General features: G+C 36.0%; 2 protein-coding genes across 2 annotated transcripts; both read right to left on the bottom strand.

Moving 5' to 3' along the window:
• Positions 1-3483: 3483 nt before the first annotated feature.
• On the bottom strand, positions 3484-9628 carry LOC137717522 (K(+) efflux antiporter 6-like). The gene is made up of 20 exons (XM_068456912.1): positions 9129-9628; positions 8787-8830; positions 8490-8548; positions 8305-8383; positions 8160-8221; positions 7991-8066; positions 7799-7873; positions 7490-7561; positions 7268-7351; positions 6864-6932; positions 6659-6736; positions 6444-6532; positions 5951-6047; positions 5812-5865; positions 5222-5317; positions 4736-4924; positions 4563-4640; positions 4371-4415; positions 4061-4150; positions 3484-3943 (listed from the first exon to the last, which is right to left on the bottom strand). The coding sequence occupies exons 1-20, from the start codon at positions 9397-9399 to the stop codon at positions 3860-3862; spliced, it is 1791 nt and encodes a 596-aa protein (XP_068313013.1). The 5' UTR covers positions 9400-9628; the 3' UTR covers positions 3484-3859.
• A 2369-nt stretch (positions 9629-11997) lies between these two features.
• LOC137717929 (histone deacetylase 2) lies at positions 11998-15348 on the bottom strand. Its single transcript, XM_068457437.1, has 13 exons — positions 15065-15348; positions 14930-14985; positions 14445-14562; positions 14288-14350; positions 14067-14135; positions 13799-13965; positions 13617-13681; positions 13483-13529; positions 13297-13341; positions 13154-13204; positions 12916-13002; positions 12674-12761; positions 11998-12417 (listed from the first exon to the last, which is right to left on the bottom strand). The coding sequence occupies exons 1-13, from the start codon at positions 15308-15310 to the stop codon at positions 12317-12319; spliced, it is 1203 nt and encodes a 400-aa protein (XP_068313538.1). The 5' UTR covers positions 15311-15348; the 3' UTR covers positions 11998-12316.
• Between the last annotated feature and the right edge of the window lie 4591 nt (positions 15349-19939).

The following is a 19939-nucleotide window of genomic DNA, read 5'->3' as shown; positions in this document are numbered from 1 at the left end:
CTTTTTAACAAACGATAATCGAGATTGGAATCGAAATCAAGATAGCCAACTCGGTTGTAAACTCCTTTTAATGTCTTTACAATTTTCGTTATAGTGATTTATCGGGTTCAAAGTTTGTCTAGTATGGACTATGTTCAGATTTGGCAAGAAATTCTTGGATCCTTGAAAAATTCATTATTTTAAGGCTTGTCCAGCAATAAATACGAATGAAGTTATAATGTGTTGGTTTTTTTTTTTTTTAAAGAAAAAAAGATTAGTAGGTGGTTTTGTCACGTCAGTTTACTTTTCTAATCGCTAGGAAGACTTACATAGGCATTTCAGTATTCACTGACCAACATCGTGTAGTTCATCGGAGCCAAATTTGAACCCAGAACGTGTCGTTTGAAATATAAATCTGAAAGTCGTCTCGAACTACTGAGCTACTTGTGATGGTTATGGTGTGTTGTTGTTGGTTGCAATATTTGATGAAAGGGATAGAACACTTTATATGCTTTTTGGTTTGAACATGTTGTGTAGTGTGGTAGGCTGTTAGTTATGATGCAGTCGTGGGGTTCTTGGATTTTATTCCGAAACACAGCAAATCTTTTGACATTTTCTTTTGTAATAAATTGATCGTGGATTATTCAGTTCTTCTTTACGCAACTGTTCAATATTTGTTAAATGATAGGTTAATTGTTGATATATTGCCAAAACATTAGTAAACGTGTTTACCACAAAATGTATTGACGTAGTATCAATTATAGATATAAACTCCGTTATTTATTACCTAACAGACATCTTGCACATAAAGGGTTTGCTTGAACGTACTTTTAAAATAATTGAAAATACTTTTAAAGAAAATGTTTTAAGTTCTAAAAGCACTTAAAGTGCTTCTTCAAAGAAGCATACTTTTAGGTTTCAAAAGCACTTACAATGCTTCATGCAAAAAAGCACGGGTTATGTGCTTCTTGTATGAAACACTTAAGCGTTTTTTCATAATTCACTTATTATGAATTCGGTCAAAAAGCATTTCACTAAAAATATTTTTTTATCCATTTTAAAAACACTTTCAAACGAGATTAATTTTTAGTATTTTATGGATATTGTATTTTATATAATATAATAGAAATCGTGCAACAACCACTCAACTTGTATGGTGGCCATGCAGCCGTGCTCATCTGGGTGAGGGTCATGGTTTCACGCAAAGTGGAGAGAAAAGAAGAAAGGAAACAGATAACATACAGCTCAGCCTCTGCATGGATGGCGGTATCCTGAAATCTATGACGTTGAATAATTCTTTTCATTTTCCAGATTTTTTTTTAAGAAAAATCTTGTTTTATACGTCAATTTAAGTTTCTTAAAGTTGTTCTCTAAAAAATGAGACGCTCAATTTTTCTTATCTCATATTTTTAACATAATATTTTATAAAATTAACACAAAAATTAATATTAAATTATGAGATGACAAAGAATTCGAAAAGAGTTCTATTTTGAGAAAATCTGTAAAAAATTTCACATTGAAAGAATATTCTTATCGTTTATCGATTAAAGAGAGTTAATTAAGTAATTAATTAATTGGTCCGCGCATTTTGGTGAAGATACTATAAAGTAATCTTTGATCCAAAAAAAATGATAAGGCAATCATCAACCCTACTGGCTATAAATTATTGGAAGATTCAAGTGAGATGAAAATTCAACAAAGCACATGCAATACACTAAATTGATTCTGATTACGGATACATAAACATGTCATAATATTATTTGTTGTTGTAATGGATTTGTGGTCCTTTCTGATTCATCATCAAACTTAAAATAAGGTTGGAAGTAACTAGTTAGATCTTATCATATGATTTGAGGATAAAATATAATGATGAATGCTAAATCTAATGTTAATTATTTGCTGACAGTACTGGCACGGGAGATCACGATACGGAGATCATATGCGAGATTCAAACAGAGAACTTTATCAAGTCTAAAATTTTAGTTGAAATATTTTTCCTTTACATTTTATATTGTTTTATGGTTATGTACCTATTTGCATCCCTCATGAAGCACGGTGTAATGGTTATGTACCTATTTGCATCTCTTATGTAAAGTGTTCAAAAACACAAAAAAATAAAAAATAAAATAAAATAAAATAAAACAGAAAAATATGCCCATGAGGTATTTGAACTAGTTGGAGCTGCATAGATAAAAAAGTGTGAGAATACTTCAGCTAAGAACTCAATTTAGTTAATTGGTGCAACTTCGAATATATATACTTTATATACAAGTAAAACAAAATTGTAAATGGTGTGGGAATACAGATTACAATTCAAGGACTTCCGGCGCCGCCAACACCACCACCAAGAGGCAGCTGAATATACATTCTGGTGGTGGCCTCGAGCTCATTGGGGTCCAACTTGATCTGCTATCTTCTTCTTCCTCATCTGATTCACTTGTAGTTGTAGCAGCTTCGGCTTCAACACCGCCGTCATCTTCTACATCTTCACGCATGAAGAGCTTGGGATGCGGGAATTCTGAAAGAATATTGTCGAATATAGGGGCTTCCCGTTTGATGACCGCACACCATTTCCCCAACCAAGAAAGAAGAGTAGATAATTAATAGTAGATTAGAAAGAAGCAGAATGCTAATTAAGTAGACTCTCAATAGTGGATTTATCTGTGTACTTTTCGTCACCTTATCTTTTTGACACAATTTTCGTGCTAATATTATGAAGCATTGCGTCAAAAAGATGAATTGGCATAAAATACATAAAGAGTCACACTATTGAGAGTCTCCTTAACATTTCTCAAGAAAAAACATTATCAATAAGTTTTAGAGAAGTATTATTGGTACTTCAAAAATCTCATTCTACACTCCTCACAAGTATATTTTTCTTTGATAATATAGAAAGTTTGGAGTGGAATGTGATTTTTAGAGTGCTAATAATAATTCCATATGTTTTATACAAAAACACTTAAAAAAGTTGTATACATCTGTATCACACATTCAGGCCAACTTATCCATATATATTTATTCTCACATGAGAAATAATAAGATTAAGAAAAAGGATATCTGAGATAAAGTAGGAGCAACGTAATTGAAGATATGATGAGAGAAAATCAGTTAAGATGATTTGGACACATGAACCAAAGACCTACAAATGTTGCAGTTAGAAGATGCGACTAAGAAACCAAGGCTCAAGGAAAAGAGGTAGAGGAAAACTTAGAAATAGACTTTAAGAACAAATATAGAATACTTAACAGAATAGTTGACGCAAAACCAAACACAGTAGCATCCTAATATTTATAAAGTCAACCCGCTAGGTGACATAAAGCTGATTGTTTTTGTCACAAACAATCGTACCCTAGTAATTATTTAGGTCTTTTCACTCTAAAAAACAAGAGGAGACTACATAGTTTGAAGGTCAGATGTCGACACCTATGGAAATCGAAATTGCAGAAGGAAAGAAACCCCATTTAATTTAGTGTGTGTTTGCAATTAAGCGTAAAGAAAGAAAGGAGGTATGATATACAGATTACTTGATGTATCCAAAATTCTACACTTGCCAGAGAGGGAAGGGGAAAAAAATTACAAGAAAAAATTATGTTACAATTCCAAAAGAATTAAGTAACCGGGAAAGAATGAATATTATAAAGGTAGAGCATCCTGTGTTCCTTCTTTCAGCAGTTAGTCTCTTTACTGTTCTTCCATTACTGAGGCTCGATTTGAACCGTTGGCTTGGGCCGGTAACGTGAACGGAAAATTACTCCGGAGTAGACTTGTATGAGAAGTAAAGATAATAGTTAACTCCTTCAACTCCACTCCCCAAATGTGGCTGGAGCAAAACATTTTGGATAAGCCGGAGACTGCCTTTACAGTTTACTTTATACAGAGATCACGAATCATGTGATTCTCGGACCATCAAAATAACGCGTTGTTTGCCACTTTCTGAGCGAAGGTTTTCTCCTTTAAACCCAATCTGAAGTCGACAAACGTATGTAAGAGACGTCAAGATAAAGATGTAATGCGAGCGTGGAATTGTTGATTTCGATCAAGTTGTATGGAACCATTTCTAAAATTGAGTTTAAGTCAATACCTCAACAGCACCGTCGGGAGGGAACCATCTTAAAAGCACACCAAGATGCACTAAACCAGGAATTAGCTTGAATAGAAAAGGAGTGGTCACCTACAACAGATTTCAGAAAATATTTGCGTCATAAAACTAGTATACGAGATGTGATCAATATCCATGACCAGGTTCACACATATAATGCTCGGGTGATCTGAATTTTTTTTCATCAACAAAATCACATGCATTAGGGCAAAAAAGGAGAGCTAGGTAGATAAGTAACAAGAACGAACTAAAAAAACCACATTATAACACTGAACAGAGAGAATTTTTATACCAGACTAAGTGCTGTGGTTCCAAGAAGCAGCAGATATAATTTCCCCTGAAAATGGTCAAAGTTTCAGCAAACTAGCTCATAATTATCCTGCTATTGTGCTAGAAGATTGAGGTTAAAGATCCAAAGAACACGGCCAGTGGTGTACCGTGAGCCTTAAGTATCATCATAAGCTACTTCAATAGTAGCACTAACCTCAACAAGATGGAGATTAGAGGCGCGACTTAGAAGAACAAAAGCAAATTCGCCTATCTGTGCCAGAGAAATTCCAACCTATACAATTACAAATACAAGAATTCATTAAATGTCAAACAACTAAATTACTAGAAAGAGGCAATATGAAAAGGTGACTTCCAAATCAAACTTACAAGAAATGATGCTTTGTTGTTGTAACCAAATCCCTTGACAACCATGGTGATAATAATTGTTTTTATGATGATTACTAATATAACAGATGCTAGTAATATATCGACGTGGTTCCAAAGAAATTGAACATGGATTAGCATCCCGATGCTGGCAAGAAAAAGCGCAGCAAAAAGGTTGCGAATGGGTTCAATCTGCAAAAAGCAACAAACTTCAGTGCTGCTATCTTACTATCAAGGAACTTCAACATTATCAGTAACAATTTTTCATCCACATATGGACCACAAAAGTAACCGTATAATGATTGTGATACTGCTGGTTGTACTCCTTGTTATGCCAGAATAACTTATATGTATAATGCATCTCAAAAATCAGAAAATCAAATTGGCATGGGGATTGAAGGAAGTTCACTTTCCAGATAAACATGGAAGATCAGTTGAGCAATTGAAGTACCTGTTACTAATTATACAGTATAAAGTATATAGCCTTACTTGTTCTAGTGTATGTTGTGCAAGATCAGTTGTTGATATCATCACTCCCGCAGCGAAGGAACCCAGTTCCAGACTTAGTCCCAGCTTATCACTACACTGAAATTGTAAAAGCAAATAGACTACAGTGGCATGACTAGAACCTGACATGCATGTCAGGCAACTCAAGCATTCAACTATCTTTACATCATTTAAATGAACTCATAAGATGCACAAGGACCCTATTAACCAGATGCTGAGGGTCTAAGCATACATGGTGTGATGGACAAAATTTATAAACATGACTCATGAGACACAGTAGGACTAGGACATGTTGACCAATTTAAGGATGTTTTGGGTGCAAAAATTAGTAGCTGAAAATTATTCTTAGGTCATCAATCAATCCGACTTGTTATAGCTAAGATTAAGTACAACACCAGATGTAATGCTCCTAATGCATTAGAAAAGCAACTTGTAAAAAGGGAAAACAACCATAAAGTATAATAAAAGAAACACTAATGAATATGATTCTATAGCAAACAGAACAAGAGAAATGAGAAGCTCGGTAAGATGGAGCAAGGTTCCAGACAAATAAACCAAGAAGGAAAACATACCCAGGCAACAAGCAAGCAGAAAGCAACTGATGCCAATTGGTAGAGTTCATTGGTCTGCAAAGATGACATTTATAATTAAAGAAAAATGTAGCTTACAGACAATTAGCAATTTTCTGGGACAAAGAAAAGGAAATGGTACCTGTGAAGATAAACTTATCATCAGTTTAAGTAACCAAGGAACACAAGTACGAGATGAAATAGAAAGAACAGCCAAAAATGTAATCAACGTCACCATCCTGTTTAAAAGAAGAATTAAGATGTTATAAACATATAATCAGTGTATGGATTTGTCACTCGTTAATTAATTTCATAGAAAAAACAAGAAAGATTGTAAATATCTTCAGAACCTCATCTTCAATCATATAAAATTAATATGATAACAGAGCTACCAGCCAGTTCACTTTTTTATAAACTATAAGATTCATAAACTAAAAAAAGTGGCCCAACCCATTTATATAGAAATCATAATGGGTGACAGCAGTGGCCATGTATGCCTTCAGGAGATTTAACATCAAGCTAGAACATGTAATATATATACTACCACACATATCAAGTGAGAATGATACGTTGGTTTTCAAGATTGTTCCACAAGGAAAAGGAACAAACATAATTAAAAGAAAACGCAAACTCACAGCTTAGCCATAGACATCACTCCTTGAAGAATACCCGAAGTCCCACCCAAAACTGGAAGCAAAGCAAACAGCAAACCCACAGCACAATCCTGCAAGCAAAATCTTCTCAACACATATTTAGAAGATTGATAAATCAGTGCTAAAATGCAGAAATTCAACACTCAAAAAGGAAACCGAAAGTACATCAAAGGAATGTGTATATAAAACCAACAAACCTGCAGAATAAGGGTGCCAATGGTGACTTGGCCATGAAGGGCATTAGTGGAGTTCTTTTCCATCAAAAATTTCAACACCTAGGCCAAAAGAAAAATAATGTGACCTGTGAATAGTATGCATAGAAAAAAAGGTTAAATAGGAGTGAAAGTAGGTGCAAAGCTGTGTGGATGTGGGTGTGCATGAGGTAGGTTTATGGTAATTTACCACTGCTGTTGAAGACATAGAAAGGAACACACCGACGAATATCCCCTCAGAAACTTTACCACCACATAACTGCAAACAGCATCCAATCAGAACTGCAGCATTGAGAATGAGAAACATCTACAACACAGTCTACATTAACAGAACATTTGGCTTCAAAATACTTATGTCGAGAAAATTTATGGGAAGTGCACACTTACATATACGAGATATAGTAGACTAATTACAAATTACTCATACGATTCAACATAGAAAGAATAAGAGTGTCAAGATGCAGGAGAGGAGCATAAAAGAAGCATATTCTAGTCCAACTTCATGTGGTATACATAAATGTATCACAGCTCTATGTTCTAGTTTTGAATGGATTTTTCAATAGCCAGAAATCCTGTAGAAATTAGTAGACATACTGAGGCGGTAATACCACACAGGCACATAAATAGGAAGATTTGTAGCAGCCCTCCTGGAACAGCAACCGCTCGAACAACTCGAAGCTACAATAATGTAGGGGTGAATTTGATTAATTTTACTCGGTTATAAGCATATCAAAACTGCAGAGGGAGGGAGGGGGAGACAGAGAAAGAACTGCAGAGAGAGAGAGAGAGAGAGTGAGAGAGAGAGAGAGAGTCTACCTTTGCTGTGGAGAACTCCAAACCCAGAGCAAAAAGAAGAAAGATTACCCCAAACTGAGCCACAGTTTCAACCTGCACCAAAAAAACCCAGAGTGAAAACGGATGTGAGACGTATAACTATGTTTCCATAAGAAGATATATTAACAATCAAATAGAAAAAATCCTCTCTCTAAGATAAAGCATTGTTTCTTTTATTATTTCATAACAGAGGCATACTTAAGATGCCTTACTGAAAACTTTTATTGTTCACTACAAGATTACAAATGAAGAATTTCTTCTTGGATAATAAAATTGTAGGGTAAAACATACTTGAACCATTTCACTGACGAAGTTGAAACCTCCAGGTCCAATAACGGATCCAGCTAGCAAATATCCACTAATAACCTGTCAAGTTTTAGTATCAAGGAAGCAGAATATGAACATTAATATCATAGCATTATATTTTCTCTATTAAGTTTGGAACTATATGAACATGCGTATGTATGTGTGTATGTATCAGACCGGTTGTCCAGCGCAAGCAAAGGCAATGCCACCACAGGTTGCAGATACAATAACAACCACCAAATCCGATATTAATCTACAATACAACCAGTAGACGAGTTCAAATCAGCATTTTTGTTAAGCGAAGACTAATGAACTTAACGAAACTGTAACGAGCCAGTAAGTTTACCTCAAGTCTAGTTGCAGCACTGGATATTTTGATTTAAAATTCGATATTATGAAGACATTGTCCTAAAAATGTTAAAACAAAGTTACATTTAGGACCGTGAAGATAAATACCTGCAGCAATTATATTTTCCATGAAGAAATCTTACCTTGCGATCAATCAGTGTTGGTGTATCTTCTCCTCTATTATCATTATCCAGATTGAAAACATCATGTAGTTGAAACGACCTATTTATTCCACAACAGAGTTAGTGAGAAACAGGCCATAATGGCTAGAATCAAGTGGTAAAGAATACATGAAAAATTGTACTGATTTCAAGTTAGAAGCATGTACTTTTCTTCTTTCGTCTCATTTTTCTTCGACTTTACTCTCGCAACTGTTTCCAGTACCGCCTGATCCACACAGAGATAGGTAACAATGCAATTAGAAAGATTTACAACATATCACATTTGAGACCGAATCAAGTATGAATCAAAAGATTCAAAACATTAGATTGCACTATATTTTGCGCTAGCAACCCATGAATTACGATAAGAAATGGTTTGATGTAAAGGTTTCGAATTTCTTGAATAACACCGAATCAGATCTTAAGAAATGGTTCAATGCTAGATAAATTAGTTTAGTATTCACCTGCTGGCCGGCGACGCTGTTGTTGAAACTTCCAGGATCAGTAGCTGCAAGTACGACGAGCAAAGGGAAACAATATAATTAATTTTAATTTTAGACTAAAAAATGAATTAACTAACCATAACAACTGCATTTAACAAGTTAAGCATGATCTGATGGATTTTTAAGAATGAAATTTCACCAGAACCAACTTTTCTTAAAAAATTTCTTATCTTTTCCTCTCAGCCAAACACAAAATCCGAAGATCCTTCAAATTTCTTCTCTTTTCGTTTCGGGTTTCGACCTAAAACCCTAATTGAACCAACATGCATAGAAAAGAGGAAGAACATCGGATCTACTACGAACCTTCGTTCTGGTCATTCTCTTTGAACTCGTTCTCCAGAGCTTTGTCGATCATGTCAGCAAAGCTGCCTTCTTTGGGCTTGGAAAGCGAGACATTGGACTCGGTGGCGTTGGCGCTGAGGAGGAGATCTGAGTCTGTGACTGAGTCATCAACAGCAGCGAGCGGGTCAGCGAGCGAGAGTGAGAAAAGCAAATCTGAGCTGAGAGGGAGCAGAGCAAGGACGACAACGGCGAGGAAGCCGAGCGAGGAGGAGGACGAGCTTCTTCTCAACATTGCAGAAATGCAGCTGCGCGGCGGGGGTGGTTAACGACGGAAACCGCGAGGGTTGAAATGAAAAGCTTCACGAATGGGAAATCGCGATTGGCAGAGAGTGTAGAGAGAGAGGGGGGAGAGAGAGAGTGGGGACTAACCAGAGTTAGGGTGATGTGGTCAACATGGAGTCATAGTCTCATAAATCTTGGAATTAATTAAACAAAATGGGTGGGGGGCATTCCGTCGTCGTTAGAAACTGTAAATCGTCCCGTTTGTGTGAGTTTTATACAACCGCCGCCGGGTCACCATAATTAATGTGTTTTATTTGGGGTCAAAAAGGTTAGTTTAGGGTAGAGGCGGGTGTAGTTCGGTTTGGTTCGGTTTAGAAATTCTGGTAGTGAATTGTATCTCAAAGTTTTGTTGATTTTGTTTCGAAAATTTTTAGAACTTATAAATTGTGTATTGAACAGTCATAATAGGTTAGCAATAATGTGGTTCAAATTTATCTTTGGTGAGAATCGAACCTAAGACCTCACTTACAAGTTACAAGTGAGGAGAAATACCACTAGACCGTAGTATAAGTGGCACAATAGCTTGTTTGTTAATCCTTAAATATAATTGAGAAAACTGAATTGAGGACGAATTAAGATTTCGTTAAGTTTTTGTAGTTCTTTAAATAGGTCAAACTAAAGTGCTTGTGATTTGATTCAATTGAGTGTAAATTTTAGTGTACAAATTGAATCAAAATCGCTCGAATTACCTGGGTATAGTCGATTTGAATTGTTTCAATGATATGTCCACACTTTTTTTTTTTTTTGCCAAATCAGTGTTTGTGCATCCTAGTTCTTCTTCAACCCATACAATTGGATAGGAAATTGAACGCAAGATCGTGAACACTCTAACCGTTCGAGCTACAAGCGTCTTTTATTTTGCCCATTTGAGTTGAGGTTGCCTCTTTTGCAAAACTAGTAACCCTAAATATAGTTTTAGCCAGAAAAGATACCAAAAATAAGCTTCATTTGATTTTCATTTTCTAGTATCCACCTTTATGAAATATTGAAAATGTCACACGAAAGTTTAATGATTTTGAACCAACCATGTTGTGCAAATGATACCGGCCTATGAATGTATAATTTGTTGGGAAGAAAAATTGGGTTGGTATAGCATTTGAACATCATTGCACTTGAGTAGCATAATATGTCAAACCCAATATAATCGAATTAAAAATAATCATCACGGGATGGCTCAGTGGTTGTTGATGAATTTTAGGTCCATATTCCACACGATTCTTCCTATGTTCGATTCTTGGTGTTGGTGAATCACACGATTGTGGACAGAGGGAGGCTAAAATGTCTCTATGTGTCTTCCTAGCTCTCAAAATAATGAACTGCTATGACGAAACTACCAACTGATCCCTTTTTAAGAAGACAAACATACTAAAAGTAATTTTTGCACACATTTTTTATTTTCAAGCACATCCATGTTTATTTTTAAATAGTTCGATCAAATAAAACAAATAAATATGGATGTATGAAACGAGAAAAATAATTGGCGGAAATCATTTTCCAACACATTATCCATTATTTGGAAGAATGAAGTTTGGCTGTTGAAAAATCAGTAGTAGCTCTTGCTACTAATGAATCACAGGTGAACACGTGTTCAACTAATTGATTTTTTAATCACAACTTGACCACATGTCTACCCGTGATTCGCTAGCAGCAGCTGCTGATTTTTTAAGCAGCCAAGCTTTCTCCTATTTTGAAACGTGAAAGACATATGTGATTGACCTCCAACTTGTTCAATGCCTTCGGCAATTTGTCACAACTCAAGAAAATGACGTGGTTTGATATCTAACACGCCAACATAATTCTTTTATGTTTGAGATGGACTTGTGGCCAACTTGCCACGCAAACCACTATTTCTTTTGACAATGAGGAAAGGCCACAAAAGGAGATAGGATCATCACTGGATCCTCTTTCTGAGAATTTTAGGGATCATTTAATCATGTATTTTCATCGTATATTGTGCAGTTAGAAATCATTTTAAATTATATTATTTAAAATTGAACACAAACAGTACCTGACGAAAACTGATCACATAATATACGATAAACAGACAAGATTAAAGTATCCCGAAAATCTTCACAAAGAAAATCCGGCGAGGATCCTATCTCCACAAAAAACATCTCTTAATATATTTACCACCTATCAAACTAAGGGCTTTCCCAATAATATAAGCTAAAAACTAATACACTGAACAATATATAGCAACGTAGACAGCATTTTATCGTAGTGATAAAAAACAATCATACCTATACCTATGCACCCTGATGCTTGGGTTCAACCCCACCGATCAGTAAAAATAATACGTACTTAGTTTTGTACGGCAACGGATTCTTTATAATGTCAAGTGTGATACTTTGATAATTTCACCATATGCTAAAAGCATATCTCAACGTAAGTCCAGGCTTAAGCATCAGAGAACGGCAGTCGACGGCAGTCTTTTGACCTCATTTCGAGATTTCGTAGGAAATACCGATGAAGAAGGTTTGATACATACATAATGCATAACTATGAACCAAGTACCTGTAACCGTAAGGGGAAGAGAAGAAGAAGATCGAAATACCGCTAATTTTTTTCATTCACTGGATCGACATCTTAACTCAGATCTCGACCGGCTGCAGCTCAAAAGCTATACAGATATCCGGAGGAATGTGACAAGCCATTATGTCTCGGAGAGTAGAAGTTGGTCAGCGCGCAACTGTATATTACAATGGATGGTGCTATCCACATGCATTTTTACCTTCCATACCTACTTACCTACTGATATACACAGCTTTTGCTAAATATACATGCCTAGCTTATTTCAGATTAATACCTAATGTGCGAATCTGAACACCTGTGCCACGGCCTCTTGATGTTGAATGATGAGGAATACTTCATCTAATAGTGATGTTTTTACCCGTATCTATCAGGCTTTTCTTCGAGAGATTGGTTATTGAGTCTGCTATAACTCTGGCACTAGACTTCATGTAACCACCTGAAACACAAAAGGGCTGGATTAAAATTTTGAAGAATGCCACATTACCATGTGTGTCTGCGTAGAATCATCATCTAACCGGCATGAGCAAGATTAACCAATAACCTAGTTATACTTTGAAAAGGTGGACAAATTCTTGTGCTAACGAACTTATAATCATAATTAGCTATTGTAATGAACCGGGAAATCAGCAAAAGTTAAAAATTTCATTTCTAGACTTCAGACATCTTTTTCGTAACAGAGAGGGAGAGAGCACCTGATGTGAGCATGACAATAGGAATGTTTCTGTTGCGAGCAAACCTAAACACTTTCTCATCTCTATTAGTTATCCCATCAGGACTGACCTACAAATCAAGCCAACATGAACACACGTCAACAAAGAACTGATGAAGAAAATCCGTGTACTTGCATTTCACGATTATGTGCCATATGTGGAACTGAAAAGAATGGAGGAAAGTGATATTATGTCTGACCAAAAAGATCAACGAATGATGATACCTTCAACTGGCCTAGAGGATCTCCATCTAGAATATCAGTTCCAGCATTGTAGACTATCAACTCAGGATCAAAACTACGCACAGCAACCTAGCATACACAAACACAGTTTTTATGTAGTTCTTTTCACATTCTTTTTTGAAGCAATAAGGTATACCGAGTACTTAACCATAAACAGCGTATATTATTAGAACAGGAAATGAGAGGTCAAGCATATCTGGCGACAAAGTTAACCATATACCTCAAGAGCTTCATCTAATTTTCTCAAGTACTCATTTGTTGTCGTTCCACTCTGTTTAAATTCAAGAAAAAGGATTACACTACTGAAGTTTATGGTAGCAAACAACTATAATCTGATATGCAAGTGTAATAATAATGGCTCACCGCTACTGCAACCTTCTGATCAATGTATCTGCTTGCTTCATAATCCTACAGAAGATCAAATGAAGGTGGAATTAGACACTTGGTCTGTGTTAGAGTCCTGCGTTCATAGTCCTTTACAGCAGTACAGCCAGCAGCTTTGGTGCAAAAAGCTTGCATCTTAGAACATTAGAAGAGGAGGAAACTTACAAATGGATATATTCCAGGGTTGTACATATCCAGTATATAGACTCGACCTGTTCATACAAAACGGTTATTGGAATTCCAGAAGAGAGTCAAGTCAAATGTTCAAATCCCCTATGAGGACCAAGAAGTAACCATACTGTCATTGGCAAAATCCGTCTCATGGCCGTTTCCTTGATGTGCATCAAGATCAATAATCATCACCCTGTATCGACAGACAATGAAAGATCACATCCATACAGTTTTATTTAAAAAAAATACTAACTAAATTTTCAAAACCTCACTAATTCAACTATCACGCCCGCAGTCATAAAGTTAGTACCTTGATATATTTAACAGCTCAAAGGCAAAGTGTATGCAAAGAGAAATATCTGCATAAACACAGAATCCCCCTCCTTTCTCCCCAGAGCAGTGATGAAACCCTCCCCCAATATTGATGGCCCATCCTCGCTCTTTTGCAAGTTTTGCAGCCAAGACAGTCCCCCCCACCTGCAATAAAATATGAATGGCATAAAACCATATTGTTTGTTTTTCTTTTCCCTTCTCTCCAAATTACTGAAAAGCAAAACCTCAACGTGGGTGATACTTACCTGGTTGACAAATGGATAAAGAACTTTCTGCTGCACAAGGCAATTTGGGAATATGGCCACCGGAGGTACCTTAACCATCGTAACTCAAAGAAGTCACAATCTTCATAGCATAAAATGAAACAAGCCTCAGCCGGAATGATTAGTTCACGTCAGAGACACTCGGGAATATTTATACCAACTGAACCAAACCAAATTCGACTTGTAATCTATAGCATTATTACCTCAATTATCATAGCAACATTTGCACTTTTCTTTAGACTATTCAAGTATGCTTCTGAATGGACCTGTTCAAAGTTAACTACTAAGTAAAATCCAAATGCCAAACAAACAATCACAAAGTAAAATACACAAACTAAATCAAAGAGACATATAAATTACCACAAGGAGATCATTCTTTGAAGCTTCCCGAGGCTCAACGATGCAGTTTTTATCGACAACATTATCCACCAACAGAAAACCACATATGCGACCCCACTTAGCCGAATCAAACGGGTGCCTAAATTGGTATGGAAGTAAGAAACTAATTAGGTTCCGTTTGGAATTGCTTTTAGAACTAAATGGGCTTCAGAAACTTCGCTTTTGGGACTGCTTTTGTAGGAAACACTTCTTCTCAAAAGTGATTCTGCTAGAAGCTACCGTAAAGATGTAAACATGTCGAATTATTTATTAAAATTCAAGTGCTTCTTGTAAAAGCAGGCGCTGCTCCAGACAAGCGCTTCCAAGGGATTTTCCAAGAAGCGCTCCCGAGTGCATTTTTATCAAGATAGCAAAAGTGCTTTCTAGAGAAGCATTTCCAAATGAATCCTACAATTCTAAAATTTTGAACTAAAAACAAACACAAGAACTACAAACTGATCACTCACAGTTTCTCGATGCCAAGAAACGAAATATCATACGCGGACGAGTAAATCAACGGCACCTGATCATTCACAAAAAAATCAGACTCCAATCCAAAGCACAAAATTCAAAACGCAGATCAAATCAACGTACAGATTTACCTTGGAGTTTGGGATGTCGAAGTACAGCTTGCTGGAGCGAACACGGCTGCGCCGCACGTCGGCTTCGTTTCCAGACGAGGAAGCGGACGACATCGTTTCAGACCGATTTCTCGCACGGCGGCGGCTGTAGCGGTAGAGAGCCTGAGAGAGTTTGACGGTGGCGGCGAATGTGATGACCAAAACGACGACTGGTTTGATTAGATTCCGAGTCGACTCGGTCCAAATCGGCACGACTGAGTTCTTCATGTTCGTGAACAGTTAAAAAATAAAAAGATTCGAATTGGATTAAATGGTAAGCGCATTCCAGGCACGTTGATGCAGTTGGATTAATCGGACGGTTAGGAGGTCGAGATTTTGGCGGCAGATCGTCGGATGGATTTGAACGCGCCAACTGCCGAGTAGTTAAATTAGATTCGGATAAGATTGAGTGAGATGCTGATGTTGCCGTAGTTTTGCGACAGGGAATACTACACGTGTCGTTTGAGTCGGTTGTTAAGGTAATACGACAACGTGGATCGCCTGAGTTGGGTTAAGGCTTGGGCTGGCTTTGGTTAAGTCTTGGGCTCAGTAGATAACCATCTGCTCGGCCCATCATGGGCCTTTTTTGTTTTTATTTTCCTTATCTTCTCTTCTACTCTATTTTCTCGTGTTTTTTTTCCCTTCTTTTTTCTTTAAAAAAAAAAAGAAAAAGAAAAAAAAAACAAGCTGATGGCTTCGTCACCTTAGTCCATCATTCCGGAAATCAGAAAACTCACAGGCATTTCAGTTTATTCTTAGCCATCATCGTGTGATTCACTAATGCCGGAAAGATTCGCAAAAGCATTTCTTCTGATAAATAATAATTATTTAGGGAGAATAGAGATAAGAGGTTTGTCAGCGATATCTCACTTACATTCTCAAATCAACATTTGTATTTAAATTCATGTCACGAATTTTTTATTTTACATGTAAAATTGAAATTTTAGCTTCAAGTGCTAGTAGGATATATGTGATATAAAGTGAATTGAGATAAGAATATCCTAGTATTTCTCTAGCGATAATTTTTGGATGGATTAGATTAGAAAACATTTTAAAATGAAATTTGAATTTTCATATCAGAGTTGCTTTGGATTTTTGTAATACATGCAATATTATTATTCTAATCTACACTAAAATGAAGGGGAAGAGTTTAAACCAGAGAAATCATTCACATGCAATTATCATAAAATATTTTTTTTAAACATAATTTGAAATTTATATATTTTACAAGCTTTTAGTTTCAGATGATCTCGAACTATTAAGCATATGCAATTTTTTTTTCATCTTTCTTTGATATTTGATCTAAGTTTTTTGTCGTTGAAAATACTTGGTATATGCGTGTACCAATTTAGTTTTTCTTGATTGAAAATTTTTAGTGCATCTTGTAAACTAGTATGTTTATCATTTTTAATTTATTTTCAAAGAATAACAATAAACATGATAAATACAAAACATATTTCATCGGATGTCCCCGAAGGGACGATAGATACAAAACATATAATTTGATTAATATTTGGCAAGATATTCAATATTTTCAACTTAATCAATGATGGTAAGAATCGATATCACGTTATATCAAATATTAGGTTTAGACACAATCATACAAGGCATAATCATTTTATATAGATAGGATTAAAGAAAGAAAAAAACGATAATAATGCATGCTTTGATATTTATTTCCCCACAGAAGGGAATTGACGTAATTTTAAATGACGTTAAGTGTTACTTGAGCGGGCCGGTTAGGGCCTAGCGCCTAGGTGGTTAGGCGGTGGCCTAAACGGATTAGACAGATTTAAATAAATTCATTATACATTGTATAAATAAGTATATGTGCTAACCTAAAAATTATAAATCATACGTGACGCACAGGCCGAGTAATTAATAAGCTAACTACGTCATTCGGTTGAATGTGGGGCGTGCTAACTCATTGGCCGAGCTCGGTCGAGGAGTAAAATTTGTTGATGTTGCGTTGAGTGCGTCACTGATTTCTTTATCTTGCGACTGCGGCCGAGGAAGGAACAAATCTCGACCTTTGGATTCTCGAGCCTGAAGACAAGGCTGCTAGTTTTGCGAAGTCCATGAATCGTTGGCGTCAGATTCGATCACGGTGATTATATTTGTGAGAGTATAAGCACGTCGAATCGACACCAGAGTATATGGACACAAGTATTCAAAGGTAATGTGTGTCTTAATGGTAAATGTGGTTCAGCCCTCAGAATGCCGAACTCTGAAACTCACTTGGGAGTATCCAATCATAAAACCACTCGGCGTTTAATGCGTTGAATGTCATAAGATGACTTCTACCAATAAGGACTCGGAAACCTTTCTCGACCGAGACTTGTATAGGTAACCAGTCGGTCTCGACGCAGTGTTGTTTATCCAAATTGAAGGTGCTCCTCGGTCGATTAATTCTACGGCAACAGTGTTGTTTATCCAAATTGAAGGTGTTCACCGGTTGCCTTCATAGTGCTGTTTATCCAAACTGAAGATGTGTCGGCGGAAAAAGAAAATAAAAAAATCTCAAGATGTTTGAGAGGTTTTGCGCAGGGCAGTTGTGTGTTGAATTGGAGGTCATTTTTACATTGCACAACGCCTTGTATTTATAGGGTTGATATTTGCTTGACACGACTAGATAATTGTGGAGTCCAACTGCAACTCTAACTTGCAGAATGAAATATGATCCGTGTGGCTAATTTTTCAAATAAAAACCCATCTAGGTTTATCCCATCATGACCAAAGACCTAGCCTACCTAGGCTTCCTATCATAACTTCATCACCATCAAATCCTAGGCTTATCACATCACCACATCATCACCAAAAACCTAGCTTTCCTAGGCTCTCATCATCTTTTACCAAAACTGCCGCATGCATCCTGACCTTATGAATATTAAATTCATTTTTAATTATCACGATATTTAAATGGATAATAATCTGTTCAGAATCCAATCCCATTATTAGTTCCAAGTGACCTTATAATATCATCATGTTCTGCATGCTTCATTATCTGATGCCATGCATATCTGTTAACCAAAAACTAATCCAACCACACACCCATATGCCAAACATCCACATCAACTTGAATTATCTTGAATTGTGCCGCCTGTTTCCTAGCTTGGAGATATATTATTTTCACATGAAAATGTCAAGATAAATCATTATTAAAAGATAATTATGATAAAAATCATAATGTTATCTTTTAATATCAATAATATTATCTTCATGAATTCATCGACGGTGTGGAAGTACACTTACTCAACGATCTCGATTACTCGAGCCGATGGTGCTATTTTGAGTCCAAACAGTATGTTATACTTAAAAAACATAATTGCATTGGGATACACAAATTGCAAAATAGGATGTCATATAGATTATAAAGTTTTTATTAAAAAAATAAAATGCAAAATGAAAGTTATCTATTTTTAGTCTAAGTAAGAATTGTGATTTAGGCGGGGGCCTACTCTGGTTTAGGCGGTCTAGGCAGGCGCCTAAGCAGGTCTATGAGCCATTTCTTAATTTTCAAAAACCTAGGGATTAATCGAGGCGATGGCCACCCGCCTAGCGCCTAGGCGGCGCTAGATGCAGATTTTAAGAACAATGCTTGTTTCTAAACATGCTTCTAGCAATATGAAAAAGACTTGGTATAATATATTTTGATCCAGCTCATGTCTCTTGTCGGTGTTTTTTTACTGACAGGCGCTGCTTGGAAGATTTGACGCAAAACCGAACGTAGTACCGTGTGATAAGGTTCGTTTGTTGTTGTTGTTGTTGTTATAGGCGCTGCTTGGACCCTAAGGCTTCATGATATTTTAAAAGTTTTACTATTATTAGAGGGAAGGGGGGGGGGAATAGTTTGAAACCATTACAATAATTTAAGAAATGAGGAGTTTCAAATTTGTAGCGCATGAGTAGAAAATACTATATTCACTAGTATATCGGACCACATATACCCTAAGACCTCATGATTTTCTTGTCCAGCGTTTAATCTCGTTGTTAAACAAAAAAAAGAAAGAATTATATAGAAGAAAAGTAAGAAATTAAAACTATAAATGGATGTTTTCATATACAACTATAATAACAAATTAGTATCGATCGAATCACACTCACGAAATTCATACAAAAATTTCTCACTTAAAATGAAAGACGGTATAATATTTGATTATACTATTAAGTGGCGTGATTGCTTTATATCCAATCTTAATCAAATACATACAAAGTTATAAAGTGTGGATATGTATGTGCAGTCATCATCCAGACACCTTTATTTTTGTATTCTTGTATGTTTTTAGGTAGGCAAAGCATATCAACCATATTAAGTGGCGTGATCAGTTCGAACTATGAATTTCAATTATTTATAAATATGGCCAGGAATTTTCATGTGCTTGACAGAAAGGTCCAAACCATGTGTCCAAATTGTCCTCTCCTTTTATTACCTGCATTAACAAAGAAGAACCGGAGTACTCTGGTACATATACGATGAAGGCATTCAAGTTTCTCTCAACGTGACAACGTCTAATGTCTTTTTCGAACAGATTCCATAGTACAGTGATGAAACGGAGGGTTTTAACATGGTTTTAAATATAGGTGCATTATTTTTTACCCATTGCTATTATGAAGAAAGACTAAGAGATAATACATACACACACACACACATATATATATATATATATATATATTTGTTTTTTGTTTTTTTGAGGTTAAGAGATAAATTTACTAAAAGAACAACAAAAATACGAATAACAGGGAAACACGAAATCTAACCCTAAATACAACATTGCTATCACATGCCTTTAATATAGATTTACGGAAAATTGATGAGCGTGATAAATTTTAATGGGAGTACTCTGGAAATATTTTTGG

The sequence above is a fragment of the Pyrus communis genome, chromosome 15, assembly GCF_963583255.1.
Source record: "Pyrus communis chromosome 15, drPyrComm1.1, whole genome shotgun sequence".
Taxonomy (NCBI): Eukaryota; Viridiplantae; Streptophyta; class Magnoliopsida; order Rosales; family Rosaceae; genus Pyrus; species Pyrus communis.
This window is presented reverse-complemented; position numbering and strand designations above follow the sequence as displayed.